Here is a 16,144-nt window from a genome sequence, read left to right on the forward strand (position 1 = left end):
GAATATAAATCCAGACATACGAAATGCAGGAATTCCGCAACTGCTTTCGTACGGGGCCATTCGCTGAAATCGGTGAATTCAGAGCGCGTGCTATCGTACTAAATACACTACTGGCCATTAAAATTCCTATACCACGAACATGATTTGCCCCAGACACGAAATTTAACCGTCAGGAAGGAGATGCTGCAATATGCAAATGATTAGTTTTTCAGAGCATTCACACAAATTTGGCGCCAGTCGCGACACCTACAACGTGCTGACATGAAAGTTTCCAACCGATTTCTCAAACACAAACAGCAGCTGACGGCGTTGCACGGTGAAACGTTGTTGTGATGCCTCGTGTAAGGAGGAGAAATGCGTACCATCACGCTTCTGACTTTGATAAAGGTCGGATTGTAGCCTATCGTGATTGCGGTTTATCGTATCGCGACACTGCTGCTCGCGTTTGTATAGATCCAGTGACTGTTAGCGGAATATAGAATCGATGGGTTCAGGAGGGAAATACGGACCACCGTGCTGTATCCCAACGGCCTCGTATCACTAGCAGTCGAGATGACAGGCGTCTTATCCGCATGGCTGTAACGGATCGTCCAGCCACGTCTCGATTCCTGAGTCAACAGATGGGAACGTTTGGAAGACAACAGCCATCTGCACGAACAGTTCTACGACGTTTCCAGCAGCATGGACTATCAGCTCGGATACCATGGCTGCGGTTACCCCTGACGATGCATCACAGACAGGAGCGCCTGCGATGGTGTACTCAACGACGAATCTGGGCTCACGCATGGCAAAACGTCATTTTTTCGAATGAATCCCGGGTCTGTTTAAAGCATCATGATGGTCGCATCCGTGTTTGGCGACATCGTGGTGAACGAACATTGGAAGCGTGTATGCGTCATCGCCATACTGGCGTATCACCCAGCGTGGTGGTATGGGGTGTCATTGGTTACACGTCTCGGTCACCTCTTGTTCGAATTGACGGCTCCTTGAACAGGGGACGTTACATTTCAAATGTAGCTCTACCCTTCATTCGATCCCTGCGAAACCCTACATTTCTGCATGATATTGCACGACCGCATGTTGCAGGTCCTGTACGGGCCTTTCTGGATACAGAAAATGTTCGACTGCTGCCCTGGCCAGCACAGTCTCCAGATTTGTCACCAATGCAAACGTCTGATCAATGGTGGCCGAGCAACTGGCTCTTCACAATACGCGTTTCATTACTCTTGATGAACTGTGGTTTCGTGTTGAAGCTGCATGGGCAGTTGTACCTGTACACGCCATCCAAGCTCTGTTTGACTCAATTCCCAGGCGTACCAAGGCCGTTATTACGGCCAGAGGTGGTTGTTCCGGGTACTGATTTCTCAGGATCTATGCACCCAAATTGCGTGAAAATGTAATCACATGTCAGTTCTATTATATCTTTATCCAATGAATACCCGTTTATCATCTGCATTTATTCTCGATGTAGCAACTTTAATGGCCAGTAGTGTATCTTCCAAATGCACTGTTCTAGGGAGGTAATGGAGTGATGTTGCGCATCCAGCACCAGTCGCGATTAGGAAGGGTAGAAAGGGCACATGTGAAGACTGCGTAGTACGTTCTAAGCGTAGCACTTTGCGGCGATACTGTGGCTTAACGGGCACGTGGGCAGTGCGCGAGAGGAAGGAGGTGGAGGGGCGAGTGGGAGCGCGGGGGCGGCGCGTGTGGGAGCGTGGGACCCCGAGGCGCACCCGCAGCACCTACTCTTGCGCCTCGGCCGCGGCCGGCCAGTAAGTGAGACTTCCCTTGTTAGCGGCCCGCGTCCCACGGTCCGGCCAAGTGGCCGTGGGCAGAGCGTCCGGCCCGCAGCGCCGCCGGACGGCGCCGACACCTGAGACTCGCGTCGCAGCCCACACACACACACACACACACACACACACACACACACACACACACACACACACAAGTCATTACCGTCTTTTGGTCTTCAACTACTTCTTAGCTCTTGGATTCTTTCTCTACCCCTATTCTCGTACATATTTTCCTCCTCTTCCTCTTCCTCTTCTTCCTCTTCTTCCTCCTCCTCCTCCTCCTCCTCCTCCTACTACTACTACTACTACTACTGAAGCTTCCTGGTAGATTAAAACTTTGTGCCGGACTGAGGCTCGAACTCGGGACCTTTGCCTTACGCGGGCAAGTGCTCTACCATCTGAGCTACCCAAGCACGACTCGCCCCGTCCTGACAGCTTTACTTCTGCCAGTACCTCGTCTCCTACGTTCCAAACTTTACAGAACCTCTCCTGCGAACCTTGCAGAACTAGCACTCCTGAAATAAAGGACATTGCGGAGACATGGCTTCGCCACAGCCAGGGGGATGTTTCCAGAATGAGATTTTCACTCCGCAGTGGAGTGTGCGTTGATATGAAAATTCCACCACCACCACCACTACCATTTCTTCTGCCGTTGTCTTGCCTTCTGCTTGCCCCAACAGCTGCCTCTTTCACACAACTATTCCTTCCTACCGATTCAGCTCCCTTCCAACTGTCCCAGCTCTCTTCCAACTGCCCTAGATTTCTTTCTATTATTTCAGCTTTCTTCCTACTGCTTTAGCTTTCTTTCTGCCTTTCAACCACTCCTTATGCGGTACACCTCTCATTTCATTTTGATCTTGGATCTCTCGGGAAAGAACTTGCACTTTATTTCGAATATAAAGAACCTTATTTCGTAATACAGCTTGTCATCGTTTGGAAATACTGCCTTCTTTAGTAATTTTTTGTTATTTCAGAGCCTCTCGTCCTCAAATACATCTACTGCTTTCCTCACAAATCACGAATTGCTGCACCTACACGATAGTCCATTGCCATGCCCATTATACATTCGGTATTCAGCTCCCACGTCATATTACAGACAGTTGCTGTTAAGTTGCTCATACTGTATGATAAGGGACGATATGTGAATAATCAAATTGAAGGTTAAAACATTTTAGCCAAGATATCATTTGTAAAATCTTTATTATTTATCGTAAAAAAGATTTTACAAATGCGATCTTGGATGAGAACTTGTTTTCCATCAGGTTGCAGATATTTTTTGTGGGCTAACATCAGGTGTAATAGCATGGCGCTGTCATAAGGGAAACGCATTATTTCACGTATGTTACATTCCACTGTAACGATTCGTTGGAATTTCAGTGATCTTTCATAGTGGCGGTACAATTATTTTTCAGGACAGTTCTACTTTACGAATGACAACGTTGAAAAACAAACCTCAGGCATGTTGTCATATTTTCATAAAGTGAAAGTATAATTAAAGGCAGATACGACGTGTGACGTGTGGAAGTTTTGCATTTGGCATCCGCAGACTGGTAGTGATTTTATATGAAAAAAAAATTTCTAAATTATTTACCACACCTTGTATCTAATGGTGCTATTGATATGTTCCTGGAAGCTGCGTTATGTACGTATAGACTGCACTTTACACGATGATAGGTAAATTGCTTTTCTTTAAAGTCACATTGACATTGCTCAGTAATAATCAGAAAGACGTATGCGTCAATTATCGAGTGTCTCATAATCGTGTTTCTCACCGTATTAAATTGCCTCTTCGAAGATGTTCAAATGGTTCTGAGCACTATGGGACTTAACTTCTGAGGTCATCAGTCCCCTAGAACTTAGAACTACTTAAACGTAACTAACCTAAGGACATCATACACATCCACGCCCGAGGCAGGATTCGAACCTGCGACCAGAGTGGTCGAGCGGTTCCAGGCTGTAGCGCCTAGAAGCGCTCGGTCACTCCGGCCGCCCCCGAAGATGTTAAAGTGTACTCAGTTATGAAACTTTTCCTGGTAGGAGATGGGGGGTAACCAATGGTTAAAGCAGCCTACCTATTTAGCAAATCTCACGAGAAACTTACTGCACAACAAAACTCAAATCACATAGGAATGTTTCAAGATGTTTGTGAAAATGAGTAGCGTTACAAAATCAAGAAGCTGGAGCAGGACAATTTCTTTAAAGAAACTACGTCTCTTCCTGAATGTCCGTTTGTAACGAATGTGGATGGCTACAGACTGAGATCTAGATTCAATTTTGATGTACCTGTGGAGTGAATCGTTTACGTGACAGTAAATTTGGGTTGTTGGGGAAGGAGACCAGACACCGAGGTCATCGGTCTCATCGGATTAGGGGAGGACGGGAAAGGAAGTCGGCAGTGCCCTTTCAAAGGAACCATCCCGGCATTTGCGTGGAGCGATTTAGGCAAAACACGGAAAACCTAAATCAGGATGGCCGGACGCGGGATTGAACCGTCGTCCTCCCCAATGCGAGTCCAGTGTGCTAACCACTGCACCACCTCGCTTGGTGTGACAGTAAAGGCTGAGTCTGTGAGCGTACTGAAATTTCACGGGGAAATTTTTATGCGGCAGGAACAGAAGGATGCCTAGCCGGTCAGCTGAGGCCGCGGCGGACATCTAACGAGGCGGAATCCGGCGTGCCTGCCTGACTCACTCTGGGAAGAAACGCGGCCGGGCCCGGGACAGGGTTTCAGACGGAGGCGGCGGTCGCCGCTGTGCGTCACCAGGGAGTGGGCCGCGTGCGTCCCACCGTGGCTTTCGCCAGTAGCACTGAGGGGGCGCCACCGAGCCGGCACACGTTAAGCTCAGCGCGGTTCTTCTCCGTGACGTGTTGCGTGGCCCGCGATACTTGCAGGCCTCAGCGCACGTCTGTGTGACGTCAGTAATGTAGTGCTACCAGCCGACGCACACGCACGCTTTCTCAAAGATTTCGACATTCTTCTTTGAGCAAAGTACTTCACTGGAGCTATTACGAGACTGTAAAATGTTTCGCCCCAGTTGTTCGGGAATGGATGCCAAACAGTTAACAACAGCATATTTGAGAAAAAAGAAAAAATGGAAATGGCAGTGGCTAGCGAGAGGTATAGTGCGACGATATAAAGAACAATAAAAATGATTTGAGAATGGGCGACAAAACACTTTACTTTGCCCTCGTGAAAGTGGCCCTTCATACCTGAACACACAAAACTCATTTAAGAAATACCAGGTCTTAATTTCATTAATCATAATCGACGTTTTTGGAAACCTGCACATGGGTCATTCGTGATTTAAACTATGAAACATTGCACTATTGACGTACTTTTCATGCCGTGCTTAATACGACGCTTTTCGAGAGTTTATTCTCATGATCAAAAGGAAATATTCACATAGAAATTTGGAAATTTATTGTAGATACTAAAAAGAAATTGTTCGAATGTGTGTGAAATCTTATGGGACTTAACTGCTAAGGTCATCAGTCCCTAAGCTTTGACACTATTTAACCTAAATTATCCTAAGGACACACACACACACACACACACACACACACACACACACACACACACACACACACACACACACACATGCCCGAGGGAGGACTCGAACCTCCGCCGGGATCAGCCGCACTGCCCATGACTGCAGCGTCTTAAACCTCGGCTAATCCCGCGCGGCTGTAGATACCTTTGGGACCAAACTGCTGAGGTCACCGGTCCCAAGGCTTACACACTACTTAATCTAACTTAAAGTAACTCACGCTAAGGACAACTCACGCCCATGTCCGAGGGAGGACTGGAACCTCAGACAGGGAGAGCCGCGTGAACCGTGGCAAAGTGCCCCAAACCGCGCGACTACCCCGCGTGTTATTCACATATATGTTTTATGTTTGTATGTGTATTGTTCTGCCTCTCTTGCCCAGCAGTTCACTTTTATGTTTACTGCAATCGAACAGATTTTCCGAAACATCACGTAAAATTCCTATGTAAATGTTGCACTCGATCATCAGAGAAATCCTGGCAAAGCATCGTGCACAAGTGCGTAATGGGTACAGTGTTTCATTGTTTAAAACATGAGCACTATTTCTGCTGAAGATTGTCTCATGCATAAGTTAAGATTTTTAGCAACAGGTGAAAGCTATTCCTGGTTGTAATAAATTACGCGAAACCCTGTTCACCCTTTTACGTATTGTTCCAGAAAGATGTGAACCAATGTATAAATCACCTACTGAGGAATTTATGAAGGTTAAGTTAGGTTATTTAGAGTATAAATTAATACGTTTATTTCACTTAAGTACGCTTTGAACACACCTGGCTTTTCACATTTCCATTTACTTCCACGCGCTATCTTTACATCAGGCACGGTGCAGCAACGTAAAATGCAGCTGATTGCTGCAGCTATTTCTTTGTAAGATTACAAAAACCATAATAATTAGTTGTAGTCAGCGTTCTTTGTGTTCTGAGAAATTTCTTATTCATGGCACTAATGATCTCTGTGGTGGCAGTCACGCACTTGGCCATCTTATAGCGTAAATGCACCAAAGTAAGAGAATCGACATGTAAACAACGGCCCTCGCTCTAGCTTTTATCAAAGGTCTTTCGAAAAGCTTCCCTGCAATACTGTCAGAGATTTGATCGAAGGGCCATGATAAATATTTATCGCTGGCCCCGAACACTACATTGCTGACGTCACAGACGCGTACTCGGGCCTTTATTTATCTTTGGCCACAAACGTGTACATGTCCAGTTTCGATCATTTGGGATGTCTATCGACTTTCGCGGTCGTATCGAGTTCTGAGAAATGGAAGAAGCCATTGAGTTTCGTCACTTTAGCTGAAGATCGTATTTGATGGGTTTAAATCAAACGTATATCCTATGAATATATATCTGCTTCAAATATTGAGGATCTCTTGAAAATGTGTCGTTACGGGTACGATTAGTCATAATTAGGTGTTAGTAAAGACTTGCCGGCGGTAAAGTCTTCAGGTGTTGTAGGGAAAATCAGTCATAAATTGTAGTCCTGCATGGTGCATAGCGCCTACGGATATCGAGTTATCAAATGGAATGTAACAGGTGCGCTTGTTCATGTCGATCCACTCATAATCTTTTTATTATTTTCTTACCTTAGCTATCGTAAAAAGATTCTGTGCCTTTCACATTGATTTCATAAAAGTATGTTCTGTAAAATTCGATGTCGTTTAAATAAAAGCCCGCTCATACCAGGACTGACTTGTCGTTGTCAGTAATTTAAAAATTAAGCGTGAAATATGGAAATGCCAGAAAACATTAAAATCACGTTGATGATCTCGTAAGACAAAGCCCTACAGCCCTTAAAAAAAACAGACCTAGCTTTTACTCATCTAGCTTAAATTTGTCACTTCCGAGAAGGCACCTTTTAACTGGTAATAGGATTTCAAGAAGTGGTAACTCACGGATCCACATAGGACTGTATTACCACATTTTAGCGCTTGAAGCTGCACGCGCACTGACCACGCTGGCTAACTTGAATGCAAAATAATTCGGAAACGGCTCGAGGTACCGAATTTTTATCTTAACAGTTATGTATCAGCGCAACCTCGCAATGCAACATCATTACAAGTTTTTCAGGCTGTTTCTGACCACCTTAGTCACACATTTCACGTTTTAAGTTAAGGCAACTCCGGCGAATATATCTGCAATACCAAAGTTTTGTTCTTATATACAGTGCTTGTAGAGTAGGAAACAGTTTACGTCATACTTGTTACTTACGTGTTGGTTTTAAGGACGTGTTGTTCGTGGTTGGCCTCGTAAATTAGTTTGTTCTTGTGTGTGGGGGGGAGGGGGTGCTGCGTGTAGTGAGATTTTTTTTTTCTTTTTTTGTTCACTTTCCGTGGTTTCTGCGTACCTCACTTTTGTATGAAGCTGTACTCGCACGCACATACTGTATAACTGTTTACCACACATTGACGTGGTCTGGTATATTGTTTTGTGTGCTCTGAAAGAGTATTTTGTTGTATGACGGGGAGCTTTAAGGTGCTCGCGCGTGCTTGTATTTGAGTGCGTTCGTGGGTGCGTGCGTGCTGTGTTGGTGCTGACAGTGGTACGATGAGTTTTGCTTTGGGTTTCAGGTAAGTGCTGGATATGGAAATCCTCTCAAACCTAACCAGTTCGGTCGTCCTCTGCACCCCCACCCCCTCCCCCTGACCTGTCAGTGCCAAAGTACCGGCTAGCCTGCTATGTGGCCGACAGTGTCCAAGCGAATCTCGAGTAGCCTTTGGGTGTGAGACAAACACATTCACATTTAACATTCTGGTTATTCGTCACGACGAGTATTGACGACGGCGCGCCGGCGTGTTGCAGACGCGCTGGGCACCGAGGCGGGCTCGTCGTGGAGGTCGGAGACGCCGCCCGACGAGTCGCCGTCGGCCAGCTCGTGCGCGACGCCCAACTCAGCCAGCGACCTGCCCGACGCCGAGCTGGCCTTCACCGTCGGCGTCACGGAGGGCACGCCCTACGCCTGCCAGTTCTGCGACAAGGCCTTCCCCAGGCTCTCCTACCTCAAGAAGCACGAACAGGTACGTTCACCGCCCATCCTACCCGCCAACTCGCCGCTGCCGCGCTACCTCACTCCACTGGGTGGTCATACTCACAGGGGTCCAGTGCGGACTGTAATTATCGGTAGATAATCTAATACGTTAATGCGGAAACGATTTACGCTGAAAAAATTCTTGTTTTGGTCACCAAGTCAAGATCTGACACTGTAAATACAAGAAAAATACGTAGATACTTTTCTTCCATTTGTAATCGATTAGGAACAGGACGTGGGCAGAAAAGTCGAACAAGTCAGAACGACCTAATGTTGATTCTATTATTAACCTCCACTAACACAATTTGTTCAGTATGAGCACCGGAGATGTAGACGAAATCTTGCATACGTAAAACGACTTCATCAACAAACGCTCGCAACAATTCCGATGCAGTCCGAGCAACCAGTTCCTGTGTACTGGCTTCCAGATCAGGTAGAGATCGAAAAAATGCGTTCTTCCATCCTGAAGACGAAAAGAAACTGGTACACTCGCCGAATATAGTGGTAGGTTGTTTCGGGGAAGGAGACCAGACAGCGAGGTCATCGGTCTCATCGGATTACGGACGGACGGGGAAGGAAGTCGGCCGTGCCTTGTGAAAGGAACCATCCCGGCATTTGCCTGGAGCGATTTTAGGGAAATCACGGAAAACCTAAATCAGGATGGTCGGACGCGGGATTGAACCGTCGTCCTCCCGAATGCGAGTCCAGTGTCTAACCACTGCGCCACCTCGCTCGGTCCTATAGTGTAGGATCCCCGCGAGTACGCAGAAGTGCCGTAACACGACGTGGCATGGGCTCGGCTAATGTCTGAAGGAGAGCTGGACGGAATTGACACCATGAATCCCGGAGCGCTGTCAATAAATCTGTCAGAGTACGAGGGGACGGAGATATTTTCTGAACAGCACGATGCAAGGCATTCCAGATACGCTGAATAATTTCCATCTCTGAGGAGTTTGGTAGCTAGCGGAAGTGTTTAAACTCAGAAGTGTGTTCCTGGAGCCACTCTATAGCAATCTTGGACTTGTAGAGTATCGCATAGTTCTGCTGGAATTGCCAAAGTCCGTCGGAATGCACAACGGACATGAATGGATGCAGGTGATCAGACAGGATGCTTACGCACGTCTCACCTGTTCGAGTCGTATCTAGACGTATCGGGGGGTCCCACGTCATTCCAACTACACACGTCCCACACCTTACAGAGCCTCCACCAGCTTAAACAGTGCCCTGCTGACATGCAGGATCCATGGATTCGTGACGTTGTTTCCATACCTAAACACGTCCATACACTCGGTACAATTTGAAACGAGACTCTTCCGACCAGGCAACATGTTTCCAGTCATCAACAGTCCAATGTCGGTGTTGATCGGCCCAGGCGAGATGGAAAGCTTGGTGGCGTGCAGTCATCAATGATACACGAGTTGGCCTTCGACTCCGAAAGCCCATACCGATGATGTTTCGTGGAATGTTTCGCACGCTGACACCTCTTAATGGCCCAGCATTGAAATCTGCAGCAGTTTGCGTAAGGGTTGCTCTCCAGTCGTCGTTGGTCCCGTTCTTGCAGGATCTTTTTCTGGCCGCAGCGAAGCCACAGATTTGATGTTTTACCGAATTCCTAATGTCCACAGTACACTCGTGAAATGGTGGTACGGGAAAATCTCCACTTCATAGTTACCTCAGAAATGCTGTGTTCTATCGCTCGTGCGCCGACTATAACACTACGTTTAGACTCTAATAACTGCGCCATATACTTGGCTTATATAGGCGTTCCCGGCCAGAGCGCCGTGTTCTGCCTGTTTACATGTCTCTGTAATGGAATACGCATGCCTGTAACACTTTCTTTGGCGCTTCAGCGTAGACATCACCAAAGTCAAGTCACATGGATCCGGATTATCATCTTACAGGCCATATATCTGGCATATCTCTGGAAATAACATGTTCGTAGAAGGTTCCATTAAGCAGATCTTTCACTGAGCGACCGCCATGGGGTGTTGACGCATCTTGCATGAAAACAGTTTCCAGAAAGCTCCGCTCTTCCACAGCAGGAAGAACATGCTGTACACGGAGATCTCGATAACGTGCAGACGTCATCGTACACCTGACAGGCGCTATGGCTTTATTCTATTCTAATTCAATAGGAACAGACCGAGAACAAAAGTGCTTGTGAATCCACGCCACACAGGCAAATACGGCAAGTACTATGGCTTTTAGTAAACAACACGCGATTTAAGTTTCCCAAAGTCGGTCACTTATTGTAAATATGGCCCATGAATAGTAACATCCCTAAAATCTACATCCACCCGCCAGATGGTTATCGAAACAACGACTTTGCTTCATGAGCAGCGACACTACACGAGAGAGCCTTATCCTCATTCTGGAAAGAACTTAATCGTCAAATGGCTCAAATGGCTCTGAGCACTATGGGACTTAACTTCTGAGGTTGTGAGTCCCCTAGAGCTTAGAGCTACTTAAAACTAACCAACCTAAGGACATCACACACATCCATGCCCGAGGCAGGATTCGAACGTGCGACCGTAGCGGTCGCGCGGTTCCATACTGTAGCGCCTAGAACCGCTCGGAAGAACTTAAGGGCAAGATAGACGCCACTATCACACACACAGACTTCCTACTCACTTGATAGATCCGGAACATCGGCGATAAGTCACTCGTGTCGCTCAAATCCATGTCCTTCCTCTCATACAAGCGGTAACACTGTCCAGTCACATTAATATGACCACCTGTCGAAAGCCCGAATAACCTCATTTTGCAGATCGAGGTTGTGGAAGGTGCTGTCGACTCCAGATGCTCTAGGTTTCTCAGTTGAGGATCCATGACGCCAACAACCGATCAAGGAGATCCAACAGGATCTCGATTGCTTTTAAATCCGGTGAGTTTGGCGACCGGGAGAGTACGGTAAACTCATCCAGATGGTTTTTAAACCACGCATGTATACTGCGAGTGGGTGACACTTTACATTGTACACCTGGTAGATGTCGTCGTGCCGAGGAAAAACAAAGTGCGTGTAGTGGTGTGCATTGTTCCCAAGGATTTGTACACACATCAGTTAATCCATTGTGACTTCTTGAATGAAGAGATCACGCAGGGAATGCCACACAAGCATTCCCGAGGCCATAAAGCTCTCTCCTCCGTCCTGGACCCTTCCGAAGATTTTTGCAGGGTGTCGACCGAGTGTCCGATGGAGCCTAAAACGTGGATCTTCTGAAAACGTCACCTGTCACCGCATTCAGTTTCGGTACTGGAGTGTAAATTCCAGCCTTCCTCGGCGATGAACAGCAGTCAGCATGGGTGCATGAACCAGGTGCTGCTGTGGGGGCCCATACACAGCAACGTTCGCTGAACGGTCATTGAGGAGACACTGTTGACAGCTCCTTGGTTCATCTGGGCGGACAGTTGCTGACTTCCACGTCTACAGGGTGAAAAGTATTTAAACCGACAAACTCTGGGAGGTTGTAGGGGACATCAAAACAAATATTTTTCCCTAATGTCATTTTTTTCCTATGAGGAGTATTTAAACCGGTGGAGTCTGTATTACGGTGTTCAGTTGGTATAGGCCGTATTACGGTCTTCAGTTGTAGGCAACTGCTGTCCACCAGTGTAGCAGTGCATTGTCTCTGTTTACTAATGGAGCGATACATCTGCGGTCAGTACACTGATATGGTTGATGCGTACTACGTAGCGCACCACAACGGACGAGCTCCACAGCGGGTTTATCAACAACGATATCCTAATCACCGTATCCCACATCATACGACCTTTGGTGCTGTGTACCAACGTCTGCGTGAGATCTGGTCATTTAGCAGATTACCTGGACAGGGACGCTGTCGCTCGGTAAGAACGGTGCAATTTGAGGAACCTGTCTCGCAGCATGTGGAGCGGGATCCTTCAATCAGCACTCGTGCAGTTGCACGTAACATGGGTACGAATCAGACGAATGTAAGAACAGTCCTTAGAGACCAGTTTCACTTACAGCGTGTCCACAACCTGGGATCAGTTGATGATCCACCCAGAGCACAGTTTTCGCAGTGGTACCTGGAACAGTGTGAAATGCATCCTACATTTCCAACCTCTGTGTTGTTTACCGATGAAGCAACGTTCGGGCGTGATGGAGTCTTCAAAATTCACAATTCGCAAGTTTGGAGTGTGGATAACCCATATGTCACAATTAATAGCGCTCATCTAGTGCGGTTCTTCGTTAACGTGTGGGTAGGTGTTGTTGGGGACTGTTTAATTGGGCCGTATATGCTACCTAGGCCATTAAATGGCAGGCACTATTACAGTTTTCTCTCCAGAGCATTGCCTAAATTGCTGGAAGACGTCCCGCTCCCTACAAGACAACACATGTGGTTCCAACATGACGGGACGCCGGCACATTTCAGTCGTCGTGTGCGTCGATTCCTGGACCGACGGTTCCCAGATACGTGGCTTGGCAGAGGTGGTCCTGTACCATGGCCTGCTCGATCCCCAGATGTGTCCCCTCTGGACTTTTTTTTTGTGTGGGGAGAGATGCGCAACCTTCTTTACATAACTCCTGTTGGTACAGAAGAGGGCCTGGTTGCCCGGATAGTAGCAGCCGCAGCAATAATTCAGGATACTCCTAGGGTTTTTGCCCGTGTCAGACAGAACAATGAACCTTGTTTACGTGTCAATGGAGGCATTTTTGAAAATCTACTGTAACTGAAATTAGTTTGCGTTAATGTGTTGGGTGTTGGTCATAAAAAAATGGAAAAGTGTTTGTTGGTTTAATTAATTTGCCGCCAGAGAAATATTCCTCTACTGCTTTAAATACTCCTCATAGGAAAAAATGACATTAGAGAAAAATATTTGTTTTGATGTCCTCCTACAACCTCCCAGAGTTTGTCGGTTTAAATACTTTTCACCCTGTATACGCCCGCATACATCTGCCTCGGCGCCGGCATTGGACAGCACCATTTTGCCATATACAGTGTATAACCTCGGCGGCACGCCAACAGTTTAGACGTAGCCGCTTCGGAAATGCCTGTGCCCTTGGCCCGAAAGCCAATGAATCATGCCCTTTTGGACGTCAGATAAATCTCTCCGTTTGCGCATGATGACAACTGAGGTTTTCTCCGTGTCCGCTGACACGCTTTGTACACCGTCCACTGCTAGCGCAGCCACCTGCCGTCTATGGTGGTTACTGCATGTTGATGTCGAACATGGGCGGTGTTCACATTAATGTGAGTGGACGGTGTATAACACGACTAATTCGATGGTACAGCGTATATAATCTCCGATCGCGTTGCTTAATACAAAACTCTTTGATTGCTCTGGACGTTTAAAAGTTTCTTCGTATCGTTGTAGTTCACATTTGGCCAACAATTGGTTAATTTCAGTTGACCCTCATGGGTTTGTGAACATGTAGATGACCAGACACCGGCAGTCAGTGTCGGTTTCTGTTGAGTACTGACGGTAGTAGCTTTGCCAGCTCAGTCAGCCGGGCAGCTAAGTGTGTTGTTGCGTGGGTGTAACGGAGGGATTAGGGGACCAGGGAACAAGTGTTTTGGGGCTGCCGCGGGCCTTGGCCGGCGTGGGGGACTCCGGAGGGATTTGCGGGCTTGCCGCAGCGGCGCCTGCGCAGACGAATTGCCACCTTCCTCAGCAACAGGCGCCAGGAGTGCGGTCGAGCTCTGCAACACTGTGAACGACTGCGCATACTTTTATTATTTGTTGAATGCAGTGAAGCAGCTTTTCTAGTTTCATTTCTTTGCAAACTAGCCCACAGTTGACGATACTTCTGCGAAGATGAAGCGAAGTTTGTTTACTTTGACGGTACCACTTGCGCTGTCTGGTCTAGCACTTGCCGGAGCGTAACATGCTTAGCGAAGTCTTTGGCAATATGGAACGCAGTGAAATATTGCTACATCCAAGGTTGCTTTATTCAAGTAATTTACGGGATTGCAGACGAGTAACGTCCTCCACATCCGCCGATACTTCGACATGTGAACACGCCTCCATTTTCAAGGTACGAATTTAGTGAGCTATGCCTGTGCATGACAATTTAAACGGTCGCTGGGTGCAGTAAAGTCAACGATGAACCAGAAGTAGGCGTATGCAGAAAGACAACATACACACACAGTAAGCAACTAGCAACACCACACGACCATGCAGGACCAAGGCAGGTGTTATTAGTGGTAAAATATCAACATTTTACGAAGTAGCGCTAGCTCTGTTCCTTCGCTCTCTAACAAGAGAGACACGGCAAAAGATTCATGATAGAATTTAAGCAAAAACATGCATTTCTGTTTGTAAGATCACTTGGTAATCTCAGGAGCTTGTTTACTAAACGCTCTTCCAGGAACCAGAAACTTCATAAGGTTGCTATATCCGAGACGACGTGTTTCAGAATTCCCCAAAGGGTATAATCTTTTTTCCTTACATTTGTAAACAGTTTTTACTAAATAGAACCGCTCGACCACCCCGGCCAGCAAACTACAGTAGTGTAAGCTCACTTACGATAGAGTACGTTCGTTTTGCAACCGACGTTCACACAGCTCACCGAGCGAGGTGGCGCAGTGGTTAGCACACTGGACTCGGATTCGAGAGGACGACGGTTCAATCCCGCGTCCGGCCATCCTGATTTAGGTTTTCTGTGATTTCCCTAAATCGTTCCAGGCAAATGCCGGGATTGTTCCTTTGAAAGGGCACGGCCGACATCCTTCCTTGACCTTCCCTAACCCGATGAGGCCGATGACCTCGCTGTTTGGTCTCCTCCCCCAAACAACCCCAATCCCTCACACAGCTCGCGTCGCACAGCACTGACTTTGTGAGCACGAATATCTGCCCTGGCCACCAGAGCCACAGACATCAATATTATTGAGGCTCTGTGCCCTACTGTGGAGAAAATTGTGCGTGATCGCTATCCGCCTCCATCATCGTTACATGAACTTTGCACCGTTTGGCAGGAAGAGTGGTGCAGTTTTCCAACGGAGACCATACAGGGACCTGAAACTTCCATGTAGAATAAGACTGCGTGCCAGACCGAGTCTCGAACCAGGAACAAGTCTCGGTCCCGCACAGCGCATACTCCGCTGCAGAGTGAAAATTTCATTTTGCATGCGGGGACCTGCATTTGTCCAATCCGAGACGGCTGGCAGGTGTTTTGGATGCCAACGGGTTTTTTGCACAGTATTAGGCATAGTAACGTGTTGTGTTCCCATATTGTTATCTACCGCTCATTTGTAAATTTATGGTCTGCACATTTTGCAATATTTTCTAGATAACGGGCAGTAGTTACGTGCCAGCCTGGCATCGTCGCAACTTCACTCGACTGAGAAAGCTGCAGGCTGCAACAGGTGACGGTGTACTGTAGACATTGTGAGAGGGCAACGCACTCGGATCCAGTGGAGGCGCGCTGCCGTTAGCAGAGTGTTTTTTGGCGCCGGCCGAGGCGGCGCCCGGCCGCTAGCGGTGCCGAGAATCCAGTCGATCACACGCAGCGTGCGGCGTGGAGCGGCGCCCGCTACCAGCCAGCCAAGTAGGGCCGCGCCGGGGCAGGCGGAAGCCTAGGAGACGGAGCCGGGAGCTAGGCGGACCTAGCCGCTGGGCCGGGTCCCGCTAGCGGCCGGAAAAACGCGCCGAGCTGCGCTTCGAGGAACGTAGGCAGCAGACCAGTCGCGCTGTCCTAGCTTGCGACGCGACGCGCCGCGCCGCGCCTCGCCTCTTTTTCCCCCTTTGGGTTCCCGTCCCGTCCGCGCGTTGCGGTATTTCCTAGTTGCACCGGTGCGCGCCCGCGTCTGCAGGCCA

The 16,144-nt window shown here is 47.8% G+C and overlaps 1 protein-coding gene across 1 annotated transcript in view; it reads left to right on the forward strand.

The window, feature by feature from the left end:
* Nucleotides 1-16,144, forward strand: part of LOC126353831 (zinc finger protein 423 homolog) — a 235,262-nt gene that overhangs the window by 83,262 nt on the left and 135,856 nt on the right. Inside the window, exon 2 of the mRNA XM_050002964.1 lies at nt 8,140-8,354. Coding sequence (XP_049858921.1) covers nt 8,140-8,354 — 215 coding nt within the window. The remainder of the gene's footprint in view (nt 1-8,139; nt 8,355-16,144) is intronic.

The sequence above is a fragment of the Schistocerca gregaria genome, chromosome 3, assembly GCF_023897955.1.
Source record: "Schistocerca gregaria isolate iqSchGreg1 chromosome 3, iqSchGreg1.2, whole genome shotgun sequence".
Classification (NCBI taxonomy): domain Eukaryota; kingdom Metazoa; phylum Arthropoda; class Insecta; order Orthoptera; family Acrididae; genus Schistocerca; species Schistocerca gregaria.